Source organism: Dermacentor andersoni, chromosome 2 (genome assembly GCF_023375885.2).
Source record: "Dermacentor andersoni chromosome 2, qqDerAnde1_hic_scaffold, whole genome shotgun sequence".
Taxonomy (NCBI): domain Eukaryota; kingdom Metazoa; phylum Arthropoda; class Arachnida; order Ixodida; family Ixodidae; genus Dermacentor; species Dermacentor andersoni.
Window position 1 is genome coordinate 57,593,141 of NC_092815.1, and position 23,869 is coordinate 57,617,009.

At 48.6% G+C, this 23,869-nt stretch overlaps 1 protein-coding gene across 2 annotated transcripts in view; it reads left to right on the forward strand.

The window, feature by feature from the left end:
- The window catches only part of LOC126542256 (uncharacterized), a 178,656-nt gene that overhangs the window by 83,960 nt on the left and 70,827 nt on the right, over positions 1 to 23,869 (forward strand). For both annotated transcript variants that reach the window (XM_055077125.2, XM_050189242.3), the window contains exons 15-16: positions 19,226 to 19,399; positions 23,686 to 23,806. In XM_055077125.2, the coding sequence (XP_054933100.2) occupies positions 19,226 to 19,399; positions 23,686 to 23,806 (295 nt within the window). The remainder of the gene's footprint in view (positions 1 to 19,225; positions 19,400 to 23,685; positions 23,807 to 23,869) is intronic.

The following is a 23,869-nucleotide window of genomic DNA, read 5'->3' on the forward strand; positions in this document are numbered from 1 at the left end:
AATAGAGGTGATTATCTCATCTATACGAAGATCAACACACCGCATTCAACACTGCAATAAATGTGGTGCTGTTATAGGGGTGTGCGAATAGCAATTTTTAAGACCGATTCGAACACGAATCAAATATATTCACAACGTCTGCAAGTTTTTGTCGTTTATTTACACATTACGCATCATGGGGCGTTGTTCGTTAAAAGCACAAAGCGCGGCAGCAAAGATCGAAGTGCACTGGTCAACTGAAATGCGACACGCTTTTCTAGCTCGCAAAGTATAGCGCTTAGTGTGCTCCAAGGTGCCTGGCTGTACTTCGGCGGTTTTTCTTGAATATGCTTGCTGCTTCGTTTTCTGCTCCCGTGGAGAGAAGTTCACTTCGTCATACCTTGCATCGGGCTGATGTTTTTGGGGATATGAAGTTGTACGATTAAGTGTATTGTTGAGGTTACCTTGATTGTAATCAATATCCCGCGTGTTTTATTTAGTGCGATTAATTTGACACCGTAATAAAAACAACGCCTCAGTTTTTATTTTCGGAAAGTAAGAATAGTTAGTATGAGCGTTTCGCTTGACTCTTCGACGCATGTTTTGGTCGTCTGTCTCGTAGCGCTTCCCTTGTGCCCTCGGTAGGGAGCCTTTCGCGCCAGCTTTGTGCGCTTTTACAAGTAATTTTACTGTTCACTTTTGACAGAAGCAGCCGTTCAGCTCAGCTTGAACGCCTGTGATCACCGATTTTGCTAGATTGACGGGAGCCGTGGAGCTTCTTGTGCACCTAAACGTAAATGTGGTGTGCGAGGTGCATAGGTAGGTGCATCGATGTGCAAGTTGAATCTTGCATGTATGCATTCACAGGCACACAAATAAATTGTGCAGATACCACGCACTGTGGAAAGCTGTTATGCGCAGCATTTTGCAGGCGCCTGGCTATCGACCATTGTACAATTTGGGGTTTCGCTAAACGATACCAGGCGGACCAATGTGTCCCTGTTAAATGAGTAGTTGTATGGGTTGGATGCTAGGATACGCGTGTGTTTGACGTCAGCAGCACAACCACATTCTAGGCGATCGTATGACGGCAATGGCATGATTTATACGCCGGCCGTTTGACGCCAGCTTACGACATGGCGATTATTGGGTTCCATATATTGACGGACAACCGTTAGTGATCAACACGGATTGTGACGTCATCGGCGACTACGTGTTATGCACTCGTGCGTACATATGGCTATCTTATGTGGTGTATGTTAAAATGACAATGACATTTGTACTTCAGGGAAGCAAATGTTAACTTGACGAACTGGAGACTGTACAACGTCGCAGTTTCTACGTAGCGCGTGCTGCTACGAGGAAATTACTGTTGCAAAGCAGGCCGGTCCCGGAGATAGTGCAGTCTCTAACACTGGGTCTCAAACGCAAGCTGTCACGGGGAAAGAAGTGGCACGGGGCTGCACGCATCAAGCGTTTCCAGGAGCTGGCTGGCTGGCTGGCTTTGGAGCGAGATAAACATGCGTGCGATCGTGGCCTATCAGTAAAGAAAAAAAAAATCGTGGATTAATGGTTGGGTCACTCAGCTGCTGTGCTCGGTGGCAGAAATTTGATTATCACATCGGTCACGCGTCGGTCACGCATTATGTGTGTTAAGGTCGTCTGTTTTCCTGTGCGAGGAAGTATAACTGCGTGTCAAATTTGTACGGCAAATTGCATGACTTGCCAACCACTTTGCTTACTTGGAGTGCCTCGGATCTCATTTCCGGTACCATATTGAGCATCTTTTCACCAACTGTGATTTATCGTTGCAATATTCACTGTTTTTCGCGCGTGGGAGTCGACTGGTGGTTTCGCTATACGCAATGACTTCGCATTCCATCCTCCCTCCTTGGGGAAATGTTTCGGTCTTCTAAAGCGAAACTCCTGCAGCGCCGTTCTGTGCTTCGGTCGAAACTAGTCCTGCTGAAAATACTTTCCGAGAAGCGGACGGCGCGGTCCGGGAAAAGGCAGCCTGTATGCGCGTTTCTGGTTTTCGGCGCTGACACGTGATTAGCGCAGTAACGGTCCATTGCACCACTTGATTGCGTATATACGCGTTATACGCCTCTGGATCGATCCCCCCTGCCGCCATATACTTTTCCTCGGGAAACTTAGTGCGGGTGTCACTGTTGCTCGCTACTGCAGCTTCTGGCGCGCGTGGCGCACGCGCCTGCTTCGTGATTTTGTCTTGGGCGCATCGAGTGGTGCTTTTTTGTACCTGTCAACGGGATTTTCCTTTTAACACCCTCTTCCGTCTTGCTTCTTCTGCCAGCATGGTATTATTAACGCCAAGCTTCCTCAACCTGTTCCCCCAACTTTGCGGGTGCCGCTGTCTTGGCGAGAACACAACTCCGGCCACGTGTGCGTGCGTGCGTGCGTGCGTGTATATATATATATATATATATATATATATATATATATATATATATATATATATATATATATATATATATATATATATATATATATATATATATATATATATATATATAATATGTACACACACACACACCCTGGCCCGAATAGACTTGTTGCTTGCTGCTGCGTCTTGGGCCACTTCGTATGTGTACATTCTTGGCCAATTCGCCAAGGTGGTTATGTGTCACAGGGGCGCAACGGGTTTAACAGTATTTAGATGCGTGTCGTACACTTCTGTGTGTACACCTCTCATTAACATTCTTCTCTCAGCAAGCATCGTGCACCGCATTCGCGCTAGTGACAGACAGCTGCGGCAGGCGGTGGTGACGCTGTGCTCGTGTCATCCGCTACTTCTGGTACCTCGCTAACTCTTCATTATTTAGCTTGCAACATTGCTTTGAATCTGTCCCCCCCCCTCCCCCCCTCTTTCTTGGGTGCTTCCAGACTGTTTTAGCCCTTTCTAAGTAGTGCTGAATCGCATTCATTACATGTTCTGCTTTGCAAGGCTCTTACATCCGTGTGCCGCTGTCATACGCCTCATATGGCACTTCCTTGAGCACTCAGCATTATAAAGTTGGGGTTGAACACGGACGCGCGCGCTGCGTATTTATTGCTAGAAAACTGGCTGTAGTTCTGTAAGTGGCATTGTTCTTTTGTTACCAGCTTTCGCAGTTCAGTTTCCGGGGAACGTCGTAATAAAATGGCCGTGTTGTTTTAGACCACGTCAGGGGCGTTATGCCATCCCGTTCAGCCCTTTCATATTCGCTCAAACGCGAAACAGAACCATATAACGGTCTCGCGGATTGCGAAGTGTAGGAGGCCTCGGCAAAACGGATCAGTGTCGAACGCCGTTGTCGTTATAAATTGCAGGCGCTGTTGGAATTTCGTGCGACTTGTATTTCACTTTGTTTAGCGACGCCACGCTTTTGTTTTTCGAGCTGCCGGAGTGATGTCACTGCAGATTGTAGTCGTCTGTGCGACGAAAGCTGGCAAATCTCGCCTTTGTAATTTTCTCGTCCACGATTTATACCACTTTCATCGTCTGCGCTACCTCGTTCTTGTCACACCGTCGTTTCTGTGGAGCTGTAATATGCGCTTTTTTTTTTCTTTTCTCAGAAATTCCGCGCTTTAGCTTTTATTGCGCGCAAAGGGTTTTTCGAACATGACCGGGGCTGTCGCGCCGTACAGATTCTTTCTTTCGTCGTGTTAGTTGTGCGAGGAAGGCAGGGAAGGCATTGTGACCCCTATACATTCTTGTTCTAGGAATGGGTGCTTTGCAACGGCGCATAAATCCTATCTGGAGGCTGTCGCAAACAAACGGTCGAAACAAAGCAAAAACTGGTTCTCGGAAACGTCGTCGTTGGTTCAGGCGCTTTACTTGCACGCTTGGTTCCTCGTATAATCGATCGGTCCCCGAACTCTCGCAAGTGCGTCGCGCTCACGCGCGCGCGTCGCTAATGGACTGCCGCTCCGGGCCGCTTGACTTCGTTTCTCGTTAGAGAAGAAACTTCTCCGAGAAGATGCCCGCTTTTCATTCTTTCATTTTTTTTTTTCGGAAAACTGCGCAGTTTGGCAGGCGTGACCGAACAATTCATTGTAGACTTTTTTGCTCTCTCTCTCTCTCTGCCTCCGTTTCGGACCTCATTTTCTGATTGTCTTTCTTGAGCGAAGTTTGCCGAAGGAAATGAAACTTCAAGGGAGTGATGTAGTACGGCGAGAAACTCTGCCCGGAGCGACTAGGGTCGCCGCTAAAGACGCGACGGTTCCATCCGTATACAGGAGCGTCGCTAGCGACGCGTTTTTTTACGCGCTTGTTCGTCTGAACACTCGTCGTGCGATAGATTTGGTCACTGATTACGCAGGTTGCCTGTTACATGCACGGGAGGCGCTTGACCGACTGCAGCACCTTCCGTGTTCGGTGGAATGAGTCATTCTGTCCAACGATACGTATCCTTGCACAGTGCGCGTCTTATAGCAAAGGCTGACACGAAACCAGTTTTATAACTTGTTGCGTACCTTTTCTGTTCCTTTGCCCATCTCCGTTTGCCACTTTAAATTTTGCATTTGGTTGGTTGATTACACGATTCGTAATTCAACGCTATATGCACTAAGGCATCTCCATCAAACGACGTAGGGGTTCGTTAGCGTGGTTGCCGTCCTGCAAAAGAATAATTGACCCGCACTTGGAACATCTTTTCTTTTTTTCATAAATGCCGCAAAAATAGCGTAATTGCCGCGAGGCATAATAAATATCAATCGATATGCGCTTCTACTGCAGAGAGCCGGCAATTCCTTTTGCTTGGATAATTAGACATTTGGTCCATATTCAAAAGGACAACTAAAGGACACCAATAAATCGATTTTGACTGGTGATCTTTCAAAGTTTTCTGTGTTACTCATTCAATTGAACAAGGTTGATTACTAGGGGAGGAAATGCAGGCCAAGCTCCCCTTTCTTTAATTTTACTCCACTGCCTGTACGCCACTGACCTCATATTTCGTTATTTTCTCGTAATCGGGCCGCTTTGGCTCGCGAAAAGTTCCCGAAATTTGTTGGGTTGATTCGTTGCTTCTTATAGAATACAAAGTCGTCCTTCCTCAGCGATTACCTACATCGGGGTATACGCCTTCAGTGTTCATGATGTAGCGGCGAGGTGTACCGAGAACCCAAGGAAATTGTCGCCACCCGCTTTTTTTTTTCTTCAAACATACCTTCTGACTTACCAAGCCTCTTCTCGGTGGTCACATTGCTTTTGCCGAAGGGCTACTTACGCAGCTTAACTTTTATCCTTCTTTAGTATCGCTCTGACTCGGCTTTTTTGGAAATTCTCGTGCTCTCCACGGAGGACGTTCACGCTGCATGCTCGAGCATGCTCCGAATAAACGTGCTCCCATCGAGTAGGGAAAGGGTCGAGAAGGAGTGAAATATGGGACGAGCAGCTTGCTCCCGCGGGAGTGAGTGGTCGGCAGTCCATTGTTTTTAAATACTCCGCAGTTCACTCTTTAGGCGGCCGTACAAATCTCTAGGAGAAAATGGTGTCGTGACTCCGTGATCGTCACGCGCTCTCCCATGACGCCGATTATAGCAGGCGCTATAGTTTTCAGCCATCCCGCTTGAAGCTCGTTATACTGCGACCTCCACCCGCGCGGCCGCGTGCGCTCACTGTTTCAGTCATCAAAAGCGCGAAAAGAAAAGAGGGAGAGAGGACTGGCAGTTCTATTCATTTTCCTGGCCTGGCTGCTCGGTAATGAGATCGGCGCGGCCGACAGGCGTGCAGACCGTTTGTTCGAGTAGAGTCATGCCAGGTCAAGATCGTAATCACCTACTCGTCGGCTTTTTGTCTGCGCACGTGTATTACGTCGCACTGCACACGTATACCGGCTCCTCTTTCCGTGTTTTGGTGCTGATGCGATGCAACCACCTGCACGCACGCGCACGCTCTCTGCAGAGAAAGGTGCGATAAGCGTGGGACACGGGACGTCACGGCTTGACCCGCGGCTACCATGCCCTCTGTATCCGCCAACTAAACCTGAAATACGGCGTGGTTATTGTCGCCGGAGACGGGTGTTCGCCTGTTGCTTTGGCAATGACGGTCATTGCTGCGGGTTTTGGTTGTGCAAGGGGGCTACCTACAGCCTGTAGCACCGCCAAATACGTGTCGTTGTCAGTATTACCGTGGCACATAGCTTTCACGCGGTCAAGTCCGCGAGACATCGCGTAACTCTCCTCGACCAGCATGTGTTGGGCTCGGTCACACCGGTATTGCGGGCCGAACTTCGTCGGCCATCTTTCATAGTTTGATTGGGGTCAAAATACTTCATCGACCAGAAGGGGACTTTCCAGTCAAGTGGTGCTTGCTTAGCGTGGGCCGTTAGTTTCCTATGCGTTTCGCGTAGGCAGCTTTCACCCCTGCGGAACCAACTACCTTCGCTTTAGCCATTATAGCGATGAGCGCAACGGCCTTCGCCCACAGCGGCCGCCGTCTCGCCTGCGCTTTCGACAGTGCGAAGAATGCGCACGTTTTGCGGGCAGTCTCCTCGCTCCCACTCGACTGCTTTCGCTCCGGAAAAAATTATAGTGCCTTTGGATGACTTGGCTGCCGGCATTTCTTTGCTAGCACTGCGCTCGTGCAAGGAACCAGCTGTCAACTCGGCCCAGCTACATCCGAGATCTGTCTGCAAGGCGGCCGCCTTCTTTGCAAGTTCGTCCAGAGCTCCGAACTACTGCCTTTTGGCATATCGACGTTGCGATATTTCTCTGCCTTCTCGTGCACCTCTTCGAAAAGCGCAATGCTTTTGGCGTCATTCGCGGACTGGAGAGCGTAGCGTATACGTTTTAGAAGCGCTGTGTTTACCTGCGCACCGTGGTCTACGTCGAGACCGATTTTCCTTCTTGCGGTTCTGCGGACATTGACCTGAGGCACGCTCGTTGAAGCACAACGTCCTCGTGCGATTTGCGTGCGCGCGCATTTTTACTGTGGCCAGCATGCCCTTGTGCGCCTCTATAAGCCTCCGCGCTCTTATATATGAGGACTTTTTGAGAACACAGTCGCCTTTTCCGCAGCCCGTATGGCCCATGCCCCTCAAACCGCTATCTTTGCGTGCGCGCGCGCGCTATGGGGACAGTTCTATTCGGTGCCTTCGCGTGTCCTCATCTTTTTCGAGACTTCGTAAACACGGGCTATCTGCCGCACTCGGCCAAGGAGAGCGGACGGTCCGCCCTGCAACAATGGCCAGTTTGTCGCTCCCATTCGCACCTGCGTTCCGCGCGCGTCATCCCGTTGTCGTTTCACGCCGCCCGCTACTATTGTGCTGCTGCTGCTGCTCTTTACGCGTCGGTACGTAGTCCCCAAGTGTAAGAAAAAGAAAAGAATGAAACTAGGAATCTTTTCTCTTCGTTTTTTTCTTTCACTATCATCCTGTGTTCTTCAGCTTCGATTTTTTTCTTCTCCGTTACAATCTATGGCTCCGCAGGAAACGTCACGGATGGCTGCTTCCTCCACGAAAAGCAAGATGGGAGCCACCTTTCTTTCTTTCTTGGCGATATCGGTACACTGATGTCGGGCGCCTTGGCCCTGAAACCTGGTTTGCGCAAAAGAAAAGAGTACGCCGGTGAGGAGGTTTCCAGCAAGCGCATTTGGCGCACTACACACCCCACCGCGACGACGATTTCCTTTGCTTTTTCTCCCATCTCCTCTCCATCTGGACGCGCTCGTACGCTGTTGGACTCTGGGCTGCTATTGCCGTTTCGGCGGCTGCTACTTTCCTTCATTCATCGCTGGTGTTGTAGTGCGTAACGCTGTGCATACGCGTATACGCGCCTACTCTTTTGCTGGGAAGCAAATTTGCGGACTTGTCTAGATGTGTTCCCACAATTAGGCAGAAAAATCTTTGCATCTCGCCCAGAATGTGGCTTTTCATCAGGACTCCCTCCCTCGTCTCCAGCTTCTGGCTCGCGTGTGAGATCTGGTTGTTGATAGACCACTATTCACAAACGCTCGCACATGGGCACAAAGAGGCGGAAAAGAACGATGAAAAAGAAAACACACACACAATCCAAGATGCAAAGATTCGCACGCTGGAGGGGATGGACTCTCGTTGCGAACGGCGTGCTTTCGAGATGTGTGGCGCGCAAGTCGTCCCTGGTCGTCTTTAGTGCTGGCCACTTCTGCGCGCCGTGTACACCGTCCGTGACCTTCCTTCATCCGTATAGCTTCATGCTCTGCAGAGCAAGCGCGTATGTGCCGACGAATCGGTGGCGTTATAACGGCGCTGCGCGCTGCATTCTAAACAGCAGGCGCCGGCAGACCACGACGTTTCGTGCCTGGCCGCCGGCTAGCGCTGGCCTTTGTCCGCGAACAATCGCCTCTGGATGACACGTCTTGCTGATGCGGGGCAGTGCGCGTCGCCGAGCAGCTTGTGTATAGACTGTTGACCTTAGCTTTCGCGCGACGTGCAATGTATGTACTGCTGTGTGTGATACTGCCTGCTCTTTTCTTTGTTTCACTCCGTTTAATAATAGGCGGTCAACGCTTTTGAGGCATGTGCAGGCGTATGCAAACAGTTAAAAAAACGTATATTCACCCTGCGCGCTTTGTTGTTAAACTTAGGTCTGCGACGGGCAGTTCAGTAGCTTCACATATTTCGCTACAACTTTCGCATTTAATGCCACGAAACGAGAAGTACGCTGGCGACTGCTCTTGCGAATATTTTTTCGAGTTCTCGTACTCGATGATTCGTCCCCTACGATCACGCAAGCTGTGAACGTTGTCCATTGCCTATCGGACGTCTTTCCTTAGAAATGTATAGAAATTTTTCCCCCACCCAATATTTTGTCCCGGGTCCGCCACGTGTGTGAGCTGTTCGCCATCATCGACGCTGTCGTCGTATCGGCGTCGTGCCGACGTCATTGTTGTCTCGGTTGTCGTCGAACTAGCCATGACAAGACTGCGTTTTCCTTGAAGTTACCCTCAGCACTTCTTTTTTTTTTTAGAATTTGGTCATCGTAAGTTCGCGCAGCCGTGCAATTCACCCTTTTCTCTTACAAGCAAGCAGTCGGCGAAATGGCGGGTGACAGCAATGTATAGTCGGTCGTTTAACGATCGGTTATTGTCGACCTGCAGTGCGCTTGGCTCGACCTCGAGGTCAATGCCCGTTTTCCTCCTTCAGAACTTCGGTGGCGTTCGTGGTCCGGGCTTCTTCCCATATTGAAAGCTCGACTTATAATTTGCCCTTTAGGTGGCCCTGTTTCTTGCGATTCGGGTATCATTCTTCCTCCTGGCCAAATGTCTCTGAAGCGACGGTTCAAAGAGCGACGAACTCGAAACTTGCAGGATGAGCAAACACGTACGCGCAAACGCAGGTTATTGACACAAATTATGGGCACTGTATACATATCCATTTTGTTTTTGTCTACAGTTGAATATAGTCCGTGTTTGAGTGCCGCCTATGCGTTCCGCGGCCAGCCAGCGGGTGCATAGTTGTGCGCGTAGCAATCTGTATACGAGGACAGAAGTGTACACACCGCTGACCAATGGCTATGATCAGTCTACTGCGAAGCACGCGCGCCCGTGCCGTTATTTCCGCGGCGGTCGCGGACCCTCCTCATCGTTGAAGGCACGCCGGGCGCATTGCAATAGCGCGGGCCGTTCCTGTCGCGCGCGCTGTCCGATTGCGGATCCGTTTGCGTCGTACGCGAGCACCGCCCATATGGGGAACCGGTCCGCACAGCCTCGGTGCGTGTTGGCCCCTTGGCTGACCCCTCCGGTGTGACCTCGACGCACGGGGGACCGGGTCGGTCGGCTGAAAAAGAGTTCCTCTCCCGGGCAATTGGCGTGTTTCGTGGTTCCTTTTCGCTGACGCCAGCCTCGTTTCGTTGATAGGGCCACGCGCCTTCCCTGGAAATATCGTCCTACATATCGTCCTGTGCGTGCGGGCGTGCATGTGCGTGTACGCAACTCTCGCTCCGTTATTTTGGTCCTATAGATCCTTGTCTCGTTTTTGTATCATGTACAAGAAAAGAGGAAATGTGCGTGGATCGAGATGAGATTGCTGAGCGTGCTTTTCTGTCTGTCTGTGTGGGGGAGGAGGGGGGAAGTCCCAAATTTGATCGCTCGCTGCACAGCGGCGCTGCATCTTCGAGGGCTCGATCCACTTGTATGCATAGTCAAATAACGTATTGCGTGGCCACAAAACCGCAGCCATTCTCGGACCCAGTTAATGGGACCTCGCGGGGAACAAATTGCGTTTGTGGGTGTGCGTGCATGCGGTGGAAATTTTATGCAGCATTAATATGGCGACTGTTCCTTGTTGCGTCTCGTGTGTGTGCGAGAGCAGTTTGCTTTCTTCCGTCTTGTTGGTGCACAAGTCGGTCAATTCTTTCGGCTTTCTTTGTCCACTGACATAGTGTGACCACGGTGTGTGCACACGCTGCTAATGTACAGGACGACCTTAATGCGCTTTCGAGGATGACACGACCCCTGGCTGTGCTTGTACAGTTGCGTTTATGTCGTGTACTCGACGCTAAGCTCTTTCCTTGTTCGTTGTGGGCAGGCTTGGTCGTAACGTTGCTGTGAAGTTTTTCCATACATGGGGTGAGTGAAATCTGCTGGGAATGTCAAGGTATCGGCGGTGCCGTTGGAGCGCACGTGCTCGTGGTTCCTTGCGTTATCGTACCATCGGTGTTTCTTGTCGGCTTCTTTTGTATGGCCAAATACTTCGCTCCAAAAGGAAAGGGTAGGTTGCTGCTAATGCATAAATGAGTTAGTTATTTAGAGTTTCATGGCGCAAAAGCAACTAGATATATAAGCCAACCACATAAATGAGTTGGCAGCATAGATGCGTACGTTCCGAAGACATTGCTGCGACGGTCGACACACTTAAGTTTATGTAGGCAGTTTACCTTTGCCCTCTTCTGTTCATCCTCTAAACTGTCTTTTTTTCCCCTTCATAGTAAGCGCCTATAAGCGCAGCGGTGGAGACAAACGCAATAACGCAAATAGTTCTCAGGCACGAATACTTGACTGTTTGTTTGTGGAGCGTTATCTATCCGACAAGAAAATCAGGTTCGCCGAAGCACTTGTTCCAGTCTAGCGACCTGTGCGTCTGCCCAAGCGAGCCGTCATCACCTCAGGAACGTATAGTGGAGTCAAGCTCGTATGCGGCGACCGAAATCCCCACGTGCTATATTTCTATATGGCGCGCTGTCGGGCCAATACATGGTCACGCGGGCCTGTCTCCCGCGTGACCTTCCGTAATGAACTTAGTTCCTGTGGTTACGCATTTGGCGAAGAGTGGATTAGTGCCGGGTCGCTCGTACGCCTTTTAATGACTTGCATGCGTGCTCATGAAGGCGGCGGCCAGCGTCGCACATGCGGGCGCATGCAATATGCACTTACAACGCAGCCGCCGTATAAGCGATGCGCGATCACGACAGTCGGCTGCGGCTTGGCCTCGCTCCTGCATAATGGGCGGACGGGGGCGAGGTGCCGCGGTCTTTGCGGAAGCAGCGAAAGTGTTGGCATCTCTCATGAGACCTCATGTGACCGCGCGCCGTTGTGCAATCGCTGCGCCCCGGTTTCCTGCATGGGGCTTCGACGCAAATGTGAGAAACGTGGCCTTATGGGCGATCTTGCGATCCGGTAGTGATGCTGCCAGGTTTCTAGGCTGCGAAAGGATGGCCGCGTTTCGCTCGCATGTAATCAAGTGCTCGTCTGCGTTTGTCAACGTGCGGCGACTATGAGAGCCTTCTCTTTCTGCTTTCATCTATAGCGCGTGAAGAGTGGGGACGTCGTGTTTCGTTAACATATTTTCCATTTCATCACGCATTTATCGCGTTGCCTTGGCTGAAGGCGCTGGAACACTGGGACAGTCTTTGTCGTCACTAACGTGTTAATCAAAGCCAGCTGCAGCGCTTGTATGGCACATTAGGCTCTTCTCCGAAGGATCGCTGCACGCGTGTTTACAAAACTTTCAGTGAATATTTGACAGGCCATGGTAAATCTCACGTAGGATTATTCAAATAGCAGTTAAATATTCTTTTTTCAAGCATGTTCTCCTGCGCAAATGCACCACCTGGCAGATCATTACATCAGTGCTTGTCGGCTCCTTTTCGTTCTTTTCCTGCATCTGGATACACGCACTGGTTTTTGCTTGTACGAGTGTAGTATAGTCGCTGTAGTACTACCGCCACGTCACCATCAGAAGACACAAACCAGCAGGACGTATAGTTAACATTTTGCTGGCAGCTGTTAATCCAATCGTCTTCACTGGAAAACGGTTGGCTTAAGTGGCACGCAATGGCCGTTCGGGAACAGCTGTTCTGACCTGACCTTCTATAAATAACGGGGCTGTAGCCATGGATAGCTTAATTTGGTTCACATCTTGGAAGCGTCTAACTCAACAATTAACATTGTGATATTGCTCTATTAACGATGAATGGATCACGTTTCGTTAGTGTTCTCTATTTGAATTGTTTCTGCGACATAAATTAGAGATAAATTTTGTGACGCCTGTCGTTGGTATCGCGTTTATAATTCGCAGAATGCGTAAACTCTCGACCGCCATTAACGTGATACAGTCCGCTGCAGCTGTTTTTTTGTGGTGGGTCTCATTGAGACGGGAGTGAGCATTTAAACGACGCACTTCTATTTCAACTATCCATCGGACCCATGCATCGGATGAACTTGCAGCTATGTTAATTGATTTGTCCTATTTATGTCCTTCTTTTCTTTCGCAAATTCATTCCGCTGCGCAGTGACACCACAATGGTTATACCGTGCGCTCGTTTAGTGTGCCATTCCAGGTCACTGGGACGATTTATTGCGGCGGTGATGATCGCTGTCTGATCTGCATCTACGTTTGTACCACTCGCATTCCCAAGCAGCACGCTTAGGAAAGGTCACGACCACGCGGCTCCAAGTGCAGCTTACGGAGGGCGCAAGTGTGAAAGTCGCCGTGGATGGGTGGGAGAAAGAGTGGGCCGTGTATACCTTCTGCACGTGGTTGCGCAAGACGCGTGCCTAACGAGCTCTGACGCAAACACACCGCGCAGATCGTGTCCGCCGCAGGCCGCTTGCTTGCTCACTCGCGCGCACGGCGGTTCCTCAGGGTCACAGAGGTCCTGGATGCGGCGTATAAGGCCGCGGGCGAGGGAACAGCGACAGCAAGAGCTCGCGCACACCTGAAGAGGGCGAATGGCGAGAGAGGCAGAGGCAGCGGCTTGTCCTGCCGGCTGTCCGTCCGTCAGAGAACAATGGCTCTCGTTTGATGGGCGTCTCATTTGGTTGGGCTGCTTGCACGTGCCGCCACTGTGACGCTTGCTCTATATACATGCGCCTTGACGACGCACACTTGGGTGTCTTGGTATGGTTCTAAAGGAAGTTGCGATCTTATGTGATTTGTTGGTAATTTTTGTGCCGCTAGCGAAGTAACGTGGGGAAGATTGCTGAAAGCGAATCAGTAGCTTTCTTTACCTCTTTCTCTCGTTTTCGTGGTTGGTCGGTGGTCGGGCTCGCCAAGGAAAACGTTAATTAGAAATTTCCTTCTTTCGGGCTGTTCGCTTGCATTGAGACATCCTCGATTATTTCTGCAGTTTTAAAGCGAATATCTTTCATTGCCTCTCTCGTCCTTTTTCGGGGTTGCATAGTCGGTAGTTGATCAGTGGTCTGACTCTGCAAAGATAACGATAATTCGAATTCTCGTTCGCTCGTTCGGGCTATTTGCTTACATTGACAATAATCGACGATAGCTTATGCTTAAACTTCTGAAATGGCAGTGTACTAATCGAGAATGGTGTACTGTTCCCTCTTAACGAGAACCACAACTATAGACACCTTTTTTTTTGATCAGTGATGACAAAGAATGGGCGTCCGTACAAGTATGGACGAAACTTCGCAACTGCCCACACAAAAGCGAGGCACTCGCACTCTGCGATTGAATACTTGCGCTAGGGGGGGGGGGGGGGGGGGGGGGGAGGGAGGGGCGGCGATAGAAGTCGCCTGGCATAGGCTGTAACGCGATCATGTCCACGCTGGCGTTGCACTAACATTGCTCCTATGCCGTGACCACTGGCATCAGTTCGAATTTCCGTTGGGGCATACGTGTCAAAGTGGGCCAGGGTTGGAGGCGTGGTAAGGACAGTTGTGAGATCAGAAAAAAAAGAAAAGATGCGGCATGATCAGGACCCAAGAAAACGGGTCGTCTTTCTTCAAGAGATCGGTAAAGGGTAAGTAATTGTCAGCAGAGTGTGCGGAACGCTAACACAACATGTTAGCATAACGTCCGGAATTGGTGCGACGATGTAATCGCCGTCAGGTACAGCTGGCGTGGAAAACAAGTCGACGTGTGTCAGATTTAGGCTGAAGGTGAATAAAATGCATGCGTCTTAAACTGATTCGATGCGAGTCCAGAGGGTCGGCAAGAAGAGGCAAGTCAAAGCGAAGTGAGCCGGCCGAACAGTCAGTGAGGGCAGAATGAGTGGCGAGAAAATCCAGACAGAGAATGAGTTCGTGAGGGCAACGCTCGACGACGGTAAAGGGAAAGCCGATGTTTTTCGCAGCGATGGTGAGTGGCGCAAAGCACTTGCCAACAATAGCGACAGTCCCTCCGCCGGCGACTTCTACGGCTCGTTGCGGGGCAGGCGTCAGAACTTTCTTGAGCCGACGGCTAAGAGCGGCACTCATAATGGACACATGTGCCCCGGTGTCAATCAACGCGTACACAGGAACATTGTCAACAAAAAACGTCCGAAAAGCTTCTGGTGCGTGGGTATAGTCAAGCGAGGATTTCGTGCCAATGTCGTCAATGCAGCAAAAGCTGTACTGTCTAGGTTTCCGGTCGGGGGTGCTGTGGAGGAGCACTGCGTGACGGAGGCGAATGAGATTGACGGCGGGAGGGAGAAGGTGAGCGGGTGTAACGGGTTCTTGTCAGAAATGACGCAGGGTCAGAGGATGGGTTGGGCATAGAGCGAGCGAAGGAAAGGGACGGACTAGAGGGACAAGGGTACAAGGGTAGGCGGCAGAATAACGTGTCGGAGAAGTCCAACAGGTGCGGCTGTGGCGAGCGATATGCCCAATGCGTCGACAGTTCAAACATATCGGCTTGTCGTGAGTGGTGCGCCATTCGGACTGGTTGCGTTATCCAGAAGAGTAAGAGGAGCGGGGTGGGAACGAGGGTGTATAAAAAGGTTCAGAGCGCACGCGACGAACGGAGTGAAGGCCGACGCTCGACAATTCTTGGCGGACGACGGCCTGTATTAAGGAGATCGCCGTCGGAAAAGGATCAGATGACGGGAATGAAGTGGCCGCTGGTTGTGCTGCTTCGACCTCACGACGAATGATGCGGGTTAAGTTGTCAGATCGTGAGAGCTGGTGGAAGAAGTCGTCACAAGATGACGTAGCAGCTGCGTTGGGAAGGCGCGTGATTTGTTGGGATACTCGGTGGCTTTTAGCATGCTCGAGACGGCGGCATTCCATGAGGATCGTATGGACGCTGGCGACGTTGTTAAACACCAGTAGATTGAAGGCGTCGTCATCAATGTCTATGAGGACGTGAATAACCTTATCGTCCTCCAACATGTTCGAGTCAGCCTTGCTACAAAAGCCAAGACGTCGAGAAGGTACGACACGTGGGACACTGTCTTGTCTGTACGCATGCGGCTATGACCTTCTTTGCATGGAGTTGGCGACCAAACGGATTGCCAGAAAGGTTGCCTAAAGAGATCCCAGCTCGTGATCTCCTCTCTCTCCGGGAGCCTGGAACCATGCGCGTTTAGTGCCGTCGAGTTAGAAAAGAACGTTTGTGAGCATAATAGTGGGATCCCACCTGTGACGTGCAGACACGTTCGTAGAATCGGAGCCATTCGTCAACATCAGGACTGCCTACTTCGGGGAAAACGGCAAGATCCGGGGGGGGGGGGGGGGGGATGGTGATGTTAGTCGTGGCTTCAGGCGTAGAGGCTTGCGTAGATGGAGTGCCGCAAGCAGGAGCCGAAGTTGCATTGTCGGCTTTGCGACCGCTGCGAAGCTCCATGGCGTGTACGGGGAACGTCCACGTCCACCAAGTATTACGTGTAGCAGATGCACAAGGCAATGTACGGTATATTTACACGTAGGCCAACGGTGTTCAAGATGATGACATGAAGCATCAATTAAGATTCAAGCTTCATTTCTCCAAGAGAAAAAGGCCGGGGACAAAAAGCTGCCTTGGAGCAGCTTGACTGAGTCCGGGGCCCATTTACAAAATGGCAGCTGTGAAGGGAAAGAAGTACAATTTGGCATACATGCTGAATCAAGGAACCATACACAATGACACAAACCCACTGTGGGGGGGATAGGCCACGAAACCGGGTAGTGATGTGATTTGAAAATGAAATAAATTGGTTTATAAATAAATAAGGCGACCCTATAGTAGGATAGGATATCCTTCTTCAATGGCGAGTAGTCGGGAACACGTGGTCTTCCTCCTCTTCAGTCTAGTAGAACTGTGGCGGCTGTTGCGTATCAATATTTTAAGTAGTCGCTAAGGGCTCCAGCATTGCATCGCTTTTAGATCCGAGAGCAAGTGTGTATACTCTGCCTGTTTCGTAACCCAGTCTAGACGGGTCTTTCTACAGAAGAAGCGGGAGTTCACCTTTCGCTGCCCTTTGTTTAAACTTTCGACGTCCTTGAGTGCCGCGTATGCGTTCGCGCGCGCTTAGTCGCGAAGTCCAGAAAAAGCGCTACCCGCTCACGCCACGGCAGGGGCGCTCGCCCGCTCGTAACAACCTCGCCCACGCTGCCCACGGCTAGATGAGGCGCTCTAGCGGGGGAAAATCCCGAGGGCAAACGTGCCCGAAAAGTATTACCTCCGGCAACAAAAACCAACATATAGAATACAGTCGAAACAGAGCGCCTACGTGCTCCCAACACCGCGCTCTCCACCGCGATTGCGCGTCGTCGGTCTGCATCGTCTCGGCAGCCGATGCGGCCGGCATAGCAGCAGGCAGCAACAGCAGTCGGATGCGGCCGACAAGCCATGTCGTTCACCGCCAAGAAGTGCACTACGCGCGATGGAGCGTAACGAGGTAATCGTCGCGAATGGGTCTCTCGGACGATAAGGGCGCGTGCTTCCATCCGTCTGAAGCGCGCGTTGGAATGGCGTGCACCTGGAGCCGCGTTACGTAGCGATGGCTTTTCTGTGCCGCTGTGACTTCGCGGTTCCTTCTGTGCTGGCACGAGCATTCCTGTGGCCGATCGGGATAGCCGCATCCTGGAGATGACGTAGGTGCTGCGACAGATACGTTCACCAACGCTGTCAGGGGCGCACCGTGCCTTTCGTTCGCGGGGCGCCCCTGGTTGCCTCTTATGGGGGTTGTCGGCATCGTATTATGCTGATATTGACGCTCGTATGGATTAAACTCGCGAACATAATTGTTGTATTGGCTTTTATTCATTGGAAGTGCGGTGGCAAGGCAGGTAAAGTTCATTTACTAGAAGTCTGTCCCCCCTTTTTTTTTCTTATTTGACTGTTTGTACACACAATATTGTTTGTGGCAGCACCCACATCACTGTCATTAGAAACGCTGTGCTGTAGGTAATTTGTTCATTGCGCCCAAGCACTTGTGGCTTAGATTGCCAGTGAAGAAATCTGCTTTGTGCGAGTTTTTTTCCTTGGCTAAAAAAACAAAAACAAAACTGAATGGCATTTGATTTTAATGTGCCAGCCTAACTCTATCGTACTGAAAATTTTGAGCAATAAGTTTTTTGTAATATGTAGAACAGTGTGGTTTAATTTCGTATGCAATTCAGCTGGCTTCCTTGTTTTGTTCTGCATGCACCACAGTGCAAGAATGTGTACCTGGTGTTTTAATTCATGTTGCTCTTCATGGGCCTTCAGTCTTCACTATGGCATTTTACGTGAGTGCTAAATTATTTACAGCATGTTAGCCATCACATTGTATAATGCCCTGTTTGTTGTAACTGTCTTTGCATGATTTCTGAGCTACATGCTAGTCCCTTTTACTATTGATTCTTCATCTGCCAGTTTTGATGAGGCTGTTAAAAAAAAAAGTCAATCGGAGAAATGCTTAGCATCTTTGTTAATGAGTACCTTCACACATCTACATTCCATGGCGCTACAGAATGAACACAGCATGTAGGAAACAGGTCATTTGGGATAAAATGTGTGTACTTTTGCATTTTGTTTCATTATCCCTTTTCATGTGTGGGCCATGTTTGGGCATTGTCAGAACTGAAAGCTTCCTATGGGGCTGCATGCCATGTCTGCAGTCGTTCTGAGACTTGTTGGAACTTCAACTATCTCTCACTCTCGACTATCTGTAGCCCTGCTCAGTTGTCAGGTAGTTGCTGATTGGTATAATCTAGGTAGTCGTCGAGTGTTGATCATTATTGCTTATTTATTAAGTGATGCTGAAAGCACTGCGTTTATGCATTTAGAGTTCTGAGCATATGCTCAGTGAACAAGGATAGCTTAATAAAGAAAATGCTGATTTGCACATTTTTGAATTTAAAGAACTGAAAATTTTGTTGCTTATTTTGTTCCGTTAGATAGCCAGATTCTGTAACCACAGTATGCCACCTCAGTTCCATACGTGCAACAAATCATGAATTGTAAAATTTTTTTTAATGTGACAAATTCAAAAGGTATGCCAAATTTCTTGGCATAGGGATTTTTTTACAAGTCATCTGTGTATGGCATTTTGTGTTTTTCACGTGCCTGACCTCTTGTGTAGGAAAAGTGAACTTTTCCTGCAGGTACCGCTTTCATTCTCGAACTGAATTTTTTCATAATTTTTTACAATCTGTACTAGATTTGGCCATATACTTTTTTAAATCTATGGCATCATGGGGAGTTGTTGCTGGAACATTATGGTGGCATTCCTAGCACTCGTTTGGTATTTTGTATTTTCTGGCGTATGAAGTTCCCATTCTCAGTGAGTCATATCGATGCTATTGCAGAGGTGTCTAGTTATGTAGTTTTGATTTTTTAGCTTAAGCTTTCAGCTTATGCTTTCAAGCTTTTAGCTTGTAGTTCAGCTTTTAAGTTTAATTTTTGTTTAGTGCAGTAGCTTTAAAGTAGCAGAACAAGAATAGCCAAGTTGTGTTGAATCAACCGAGATGCATGACTTGTCTAGGCTATGCCATTGTACCCTGGTGCCTGATTGGGAAGCACTTGCTGTTATCCCCTTTGAAAATTAAGGTCCACTTTTTATTCAACTTTTGAGCCCAGAATGACTTTTCCACCATTGCTGCCACACTGTTAATTAGAATTTTGTTTTCTCTGTGCAGGAGGAGTGCTCATGAAGTCCTTTCGTCTGAAGCTCGGCTGCGCTCTTCCTACGCTGCAGCCAGTGACAATGGACTGGAGGTGAACACACGGGGCCTCTATGCTCGTGAGACCAACCGGACACAACCTATCACTCAAGACGAGAAGACAACTTGTAGTGGAGGTATTGCGCAAAGGTGAGATATGACTTGGCCTGAACGCGGAGCTTAACAAATGTGCCACTGCTCAGGTGCCAGTTTCTGTGTGCCGTAAACCAGAATGTACAGTTGAGGCTTGAATTGGTATGCAGTATGAACACATTGATGCTTTTTACATTAAAGGGGAATAAGTTAAAGTATCCTGAGCATGCAAGTTCAAATATGTTCTCTTACTTGCATGTTTATTACTGGGCCATTGCGATATTCAATTCCAAAACAGCATATAAGGCAACAAAGTTGCATATTTGCTCAGATACCTCATTGCCAACCTCAGTGAAGCAGTCAAATGGTTGCTTTCTTTTGCATGTGCGACCCATGTGCAAGCTGTTGACGGGAAACGTCATCTATAAAATCTCTTGTGGAAAGGCGCCCAATGAGCTCAGTAAACATGGCCTTCAAGGGCTGACGTGGTGCTGTCATCTATGTAGTAGAATAAAAACTACGTGGACCATTCGGGGAAACCGCTTTGAACATTGGAACACAGCAAACCCCGTTAATTCGGAAAATCTGATAATTCGGACTCGTCCTTTGGTTTTGGCAGGAGTATGCATTATCTAATGCAGTGAAGCAGATCTCGTTAATTCGGACGTATTTGGCGCACATCGGTTAATTCGGAGCTTGGCAAGCGCTGGAGCGTCGCAAATGTGTGATGCAGAAAAGCAGAAATGGTGTTAGTGCATTGCTAGTCCGCATTGTCATAGTCATCAGGGGAAATCGCACGTGAATGACAACAATGGCAGAACGCTTCGTCCCTATTTGTGCCATTAAAGCCTTTGTTCTTGTGTTTACCGCCACGCACAGCACCGCATTGGCTGCATGCTTTCATGACTGCGTAGTTGCCATATATGATAGCGGCCGCTGTTTTGTCCGCGGCGGTTGCGGCAAACAGTGCTATTGTTTTGACTCTGTATACGTGTTGGTCGCGTGCGTTCATAACTGTGTAGTCGCCATCCATGAGTGCGTCGATCGCTACCGCGGTTTCGTCCGCAATTGAAGCAAATGGCAGTTTTTTTACTTAGTGCATGCGTTGACTGCATACCTTCAGCACCGCAAGGTCGCATCGACAGCAGCTGCAGCTTCGTTCACAGTGGTTGTGACAAGCAGTAGTTTCGTTCTGACAGGCTTTCGAGGATGAAGAGCACCGGCTACATCGTGATGGATAGCGACCAGCTCATTAGCAAAAAAACAATCTGGATATGCGCACGGTAGTAAAAAGCCTGTCTCAGATGAAGACTCGCACCGCGGCCGTCGTAAGTTATGCCTTCACCGCTGTGAGCGGCTAGTCAGCCACGAGATAACGAGAAGTGCAGCTTTCGCACTGCTTTTGTGCAAAATAGAAAATGATTGGTGCATTCATTCAGTAAATAAAAGCTTGTTGACATAATAAGCATTTGTTTCTTGTTTTCTTGATACCCTCGATAATTCGACATTCTGTTAATTTGGACATTTCTTTCGGTTCCGTGAAATCCGAATTAACGAGGTTTTAATGTATTACCATGGACAAGTCCAAAGCAATGTCTATCAGTGCCATCTTAAAGAGCTGGGCTCATCGAAAGTACTTAAGGGGTTATTAATTTCATCTATTGAAAACTTAGTTTCACCACATTGCTTGCATTTTCAGAATTGCGAAAAGCATACAGTCAAGGAGTGTATTAAGAATTTTCAATTAATCAGTGAGCTTTGTCAAGTTTTGGATTGTACACTGTATGCGAAAGTGCTCTACATGAATGTAAAGTCACAGAACATATGTCTAGTATACTCGGAAAGAACCTATTCAGTCACTTGAAAGATAAGGCTGTGGTAAAACGTAGGAAAACATGATGAAAGAAGTGAACGCATTTCATGACAGTATACTGATGCTGTGAGGACACCCAGCCATGTTTTACTTATACTCTACGTGTATCATTGAGTCTTGCAGCATAACTACAATAAGTTTAAAGATTATGTGACATGTTTTAAGTATCATTACTTTCATCAGTGCTTTTGATGCACTATCTCGGCATGCACAATTGTGCACACAGCCTTTGAAGTGGGTATTTATGGGAGTGTTGGATTACACATGCTTCTAAATATAAACTGAATCTTCATTAGTGTCCATGGTGTACTGCACAAAGCTGCCTGGAAGCTCCTTTCTCAGGTTAAAAGCTGCCGGCAAACAGTCTAAAAGCTGGTTCCAGGTGCCAAGCTCCGTAGTGCAGTACTGTGCCATCAACTGATATAGGTTGTTGACACACAACAGACATGCCCTATTCATGTCTTATCAAGGTGCGCACAAAGTGGTGTGGCTTAATGCAGGCGTGTGGGTTTGGTTGTTAAGTGGCCTCCATCTTATCTTATCTTAGCGTTCACTTTGACCAGTTTCTAGCAAACATGCAGGTTGTTTTGCTTTGCCATCAAGCAGCGGAAGTGAGGATAAGGTGTTCTGGCCAGGAGCAAGCTTTGTGCCGTATAGCACTAGTGTGTCTCGAGACTTGCTATTGAGATAAATGGCTGTAGTGCACGTAAGAACTTGAAAAGGGCGTCTACTTTCTCAGTATGGTCTGATATAACACCCAAATTAATTCTGGAAAAACGTAACAAATTTCCCAAATATTTTTAAGTATTTTTTGTCATTATTCTGAAAAGGTTACTTGATGTTTCTGGTTAGAATTGAGTACGAAAATTTCAAAAATAAAGAAATGCTGCTTTTGAGGGCAGCTTTCCCTGAATGCTAACTGTAAGTCGTCTCTGGCAGTGGGAGCAGCACACCATCAAGCTGGATGAGTGTGATTCATCATTGGCGATACTGGTACAATCTCCCATGACGATTACAGCTTGAGATTAGGCCATATGGTTTATAGCCTGTAAACAGCTTACCCTTACAGATCCGAACACGATAGTCTCGAGCCGGATGGGCTGAGCGCATACTCCGGAACCCAGTGACCGGCCGCTATCTTCCCGGAGCTGCCAAGACACGTTCGCGTGCATGTAGCGTGTGTGTGTGTTACAGGGTGTTCAATGTGTAAATATGTCTGTGCCCGCAACATCCAAGTGCAGAACATAATCGGGGCGTCACTGCGTCATATATGGACGTGCAAATACCCAGCGAAAACGAAGCAGATTGCAGAGCACCGTTTGCGATGAACATGATGTACGTCGAGAGCCGGGCCGTTGTGGCATATTCAGCCGTGCATGTCCTTTTGTCTCTGTATGTGTGTATCTGTGAGCGTCTGTCTATGTGTATGTGTCTGTCTATGGGCCTCGATTACACATGCACGTGTAATCCGTGCAAGATCCGCGCAAGTGCGCTACGCTTACTCGAACCTATGCCGCCTGTTTTCAAGGTGCGGGCTGTGAGATTTTTCGAGGCACTTCAATGCGGAGATAAACTATATCGCGTACTGCAAGGCATTTACTAGTTCATGACGTATTGTCAGACATGCAAATCAAAGTGGAATAGCCGCAGAACCAATGTTTCTGCATGCAAAGGTAATGCGGACTTACCCGAACAATCCGCTCCGTCTGCAGACGCTTGCGCTTGCCACAGCCATTCCGATTTGCAGCAGAATCTTGCCGAGAAGCTGAAGTTGACTAACTAAATTTGCTAGCTAAAATTCACCATCCCGTTCTTCGTGAGAACTTCAAGGAAATGTCAAAACGCAAACACTGCGTCTACTTGCGGTCGCCTTGTTTGGCAGCTCGGAGCCGTTGGAGCAGCAGGTGGTGCCATCGCGCTTTGAAAATGGTGCCACTGAATTTTTTTTCTGTGTTCCAGTGTATAGGCCTTTAGGTATATATCTCCCACATGACTAAAAGTGTTTATTATGTATAGATGAATGTATCTTCTCACATGATATTGTAGTGCTGTTAGACATGTTTTCTTCAATGCAACGAGTGAAAAGAAAGTGTGCAATATACAAGTTTAGTACTCTTAATTTCTTTTACTGGTGTTCATGCTTGTCAGGTATTGCTTGCGCTGTTAAAGGGAATGATTAACTTATAAGGGCTAAGAAATTGTGCACAGTCTGGAAGTTATGGGCGGTCTAGTATCGTACACGTAAAAATGCTTTGAGATTTCCATAGCCCTCATTTTTAATGATCCAACTGATTAAGGGACAACAATGTGCACCTGTGCTTCTGTGTGCATTGGACAGCAGGTCTTTTTGCATATGCCGAGAATTGACAGCCATGAAGCTTTTTGTTTTGAATAGTGTCCTTGCTTTTTCTAAGGTGTATTGAGGGCTTCACACAAGAGCACTGTTACATACCCTGCGTTCATGTCACAGGTTAGAGGCCCTGAGAAAGAGTGGTGAAGACTGGCAGAAACGGGTTGACAAAAGCAAGCAAGACATAACTACATCGGACATCGGTGCTTCGTCGCCAGTGTCAGTGCTTCGAAAAGATGCGGTATGCCATTTTCAACTGCTTATTGTGTGTTATGATTACTTATTGTGTGCCTTTTGTCAGCAT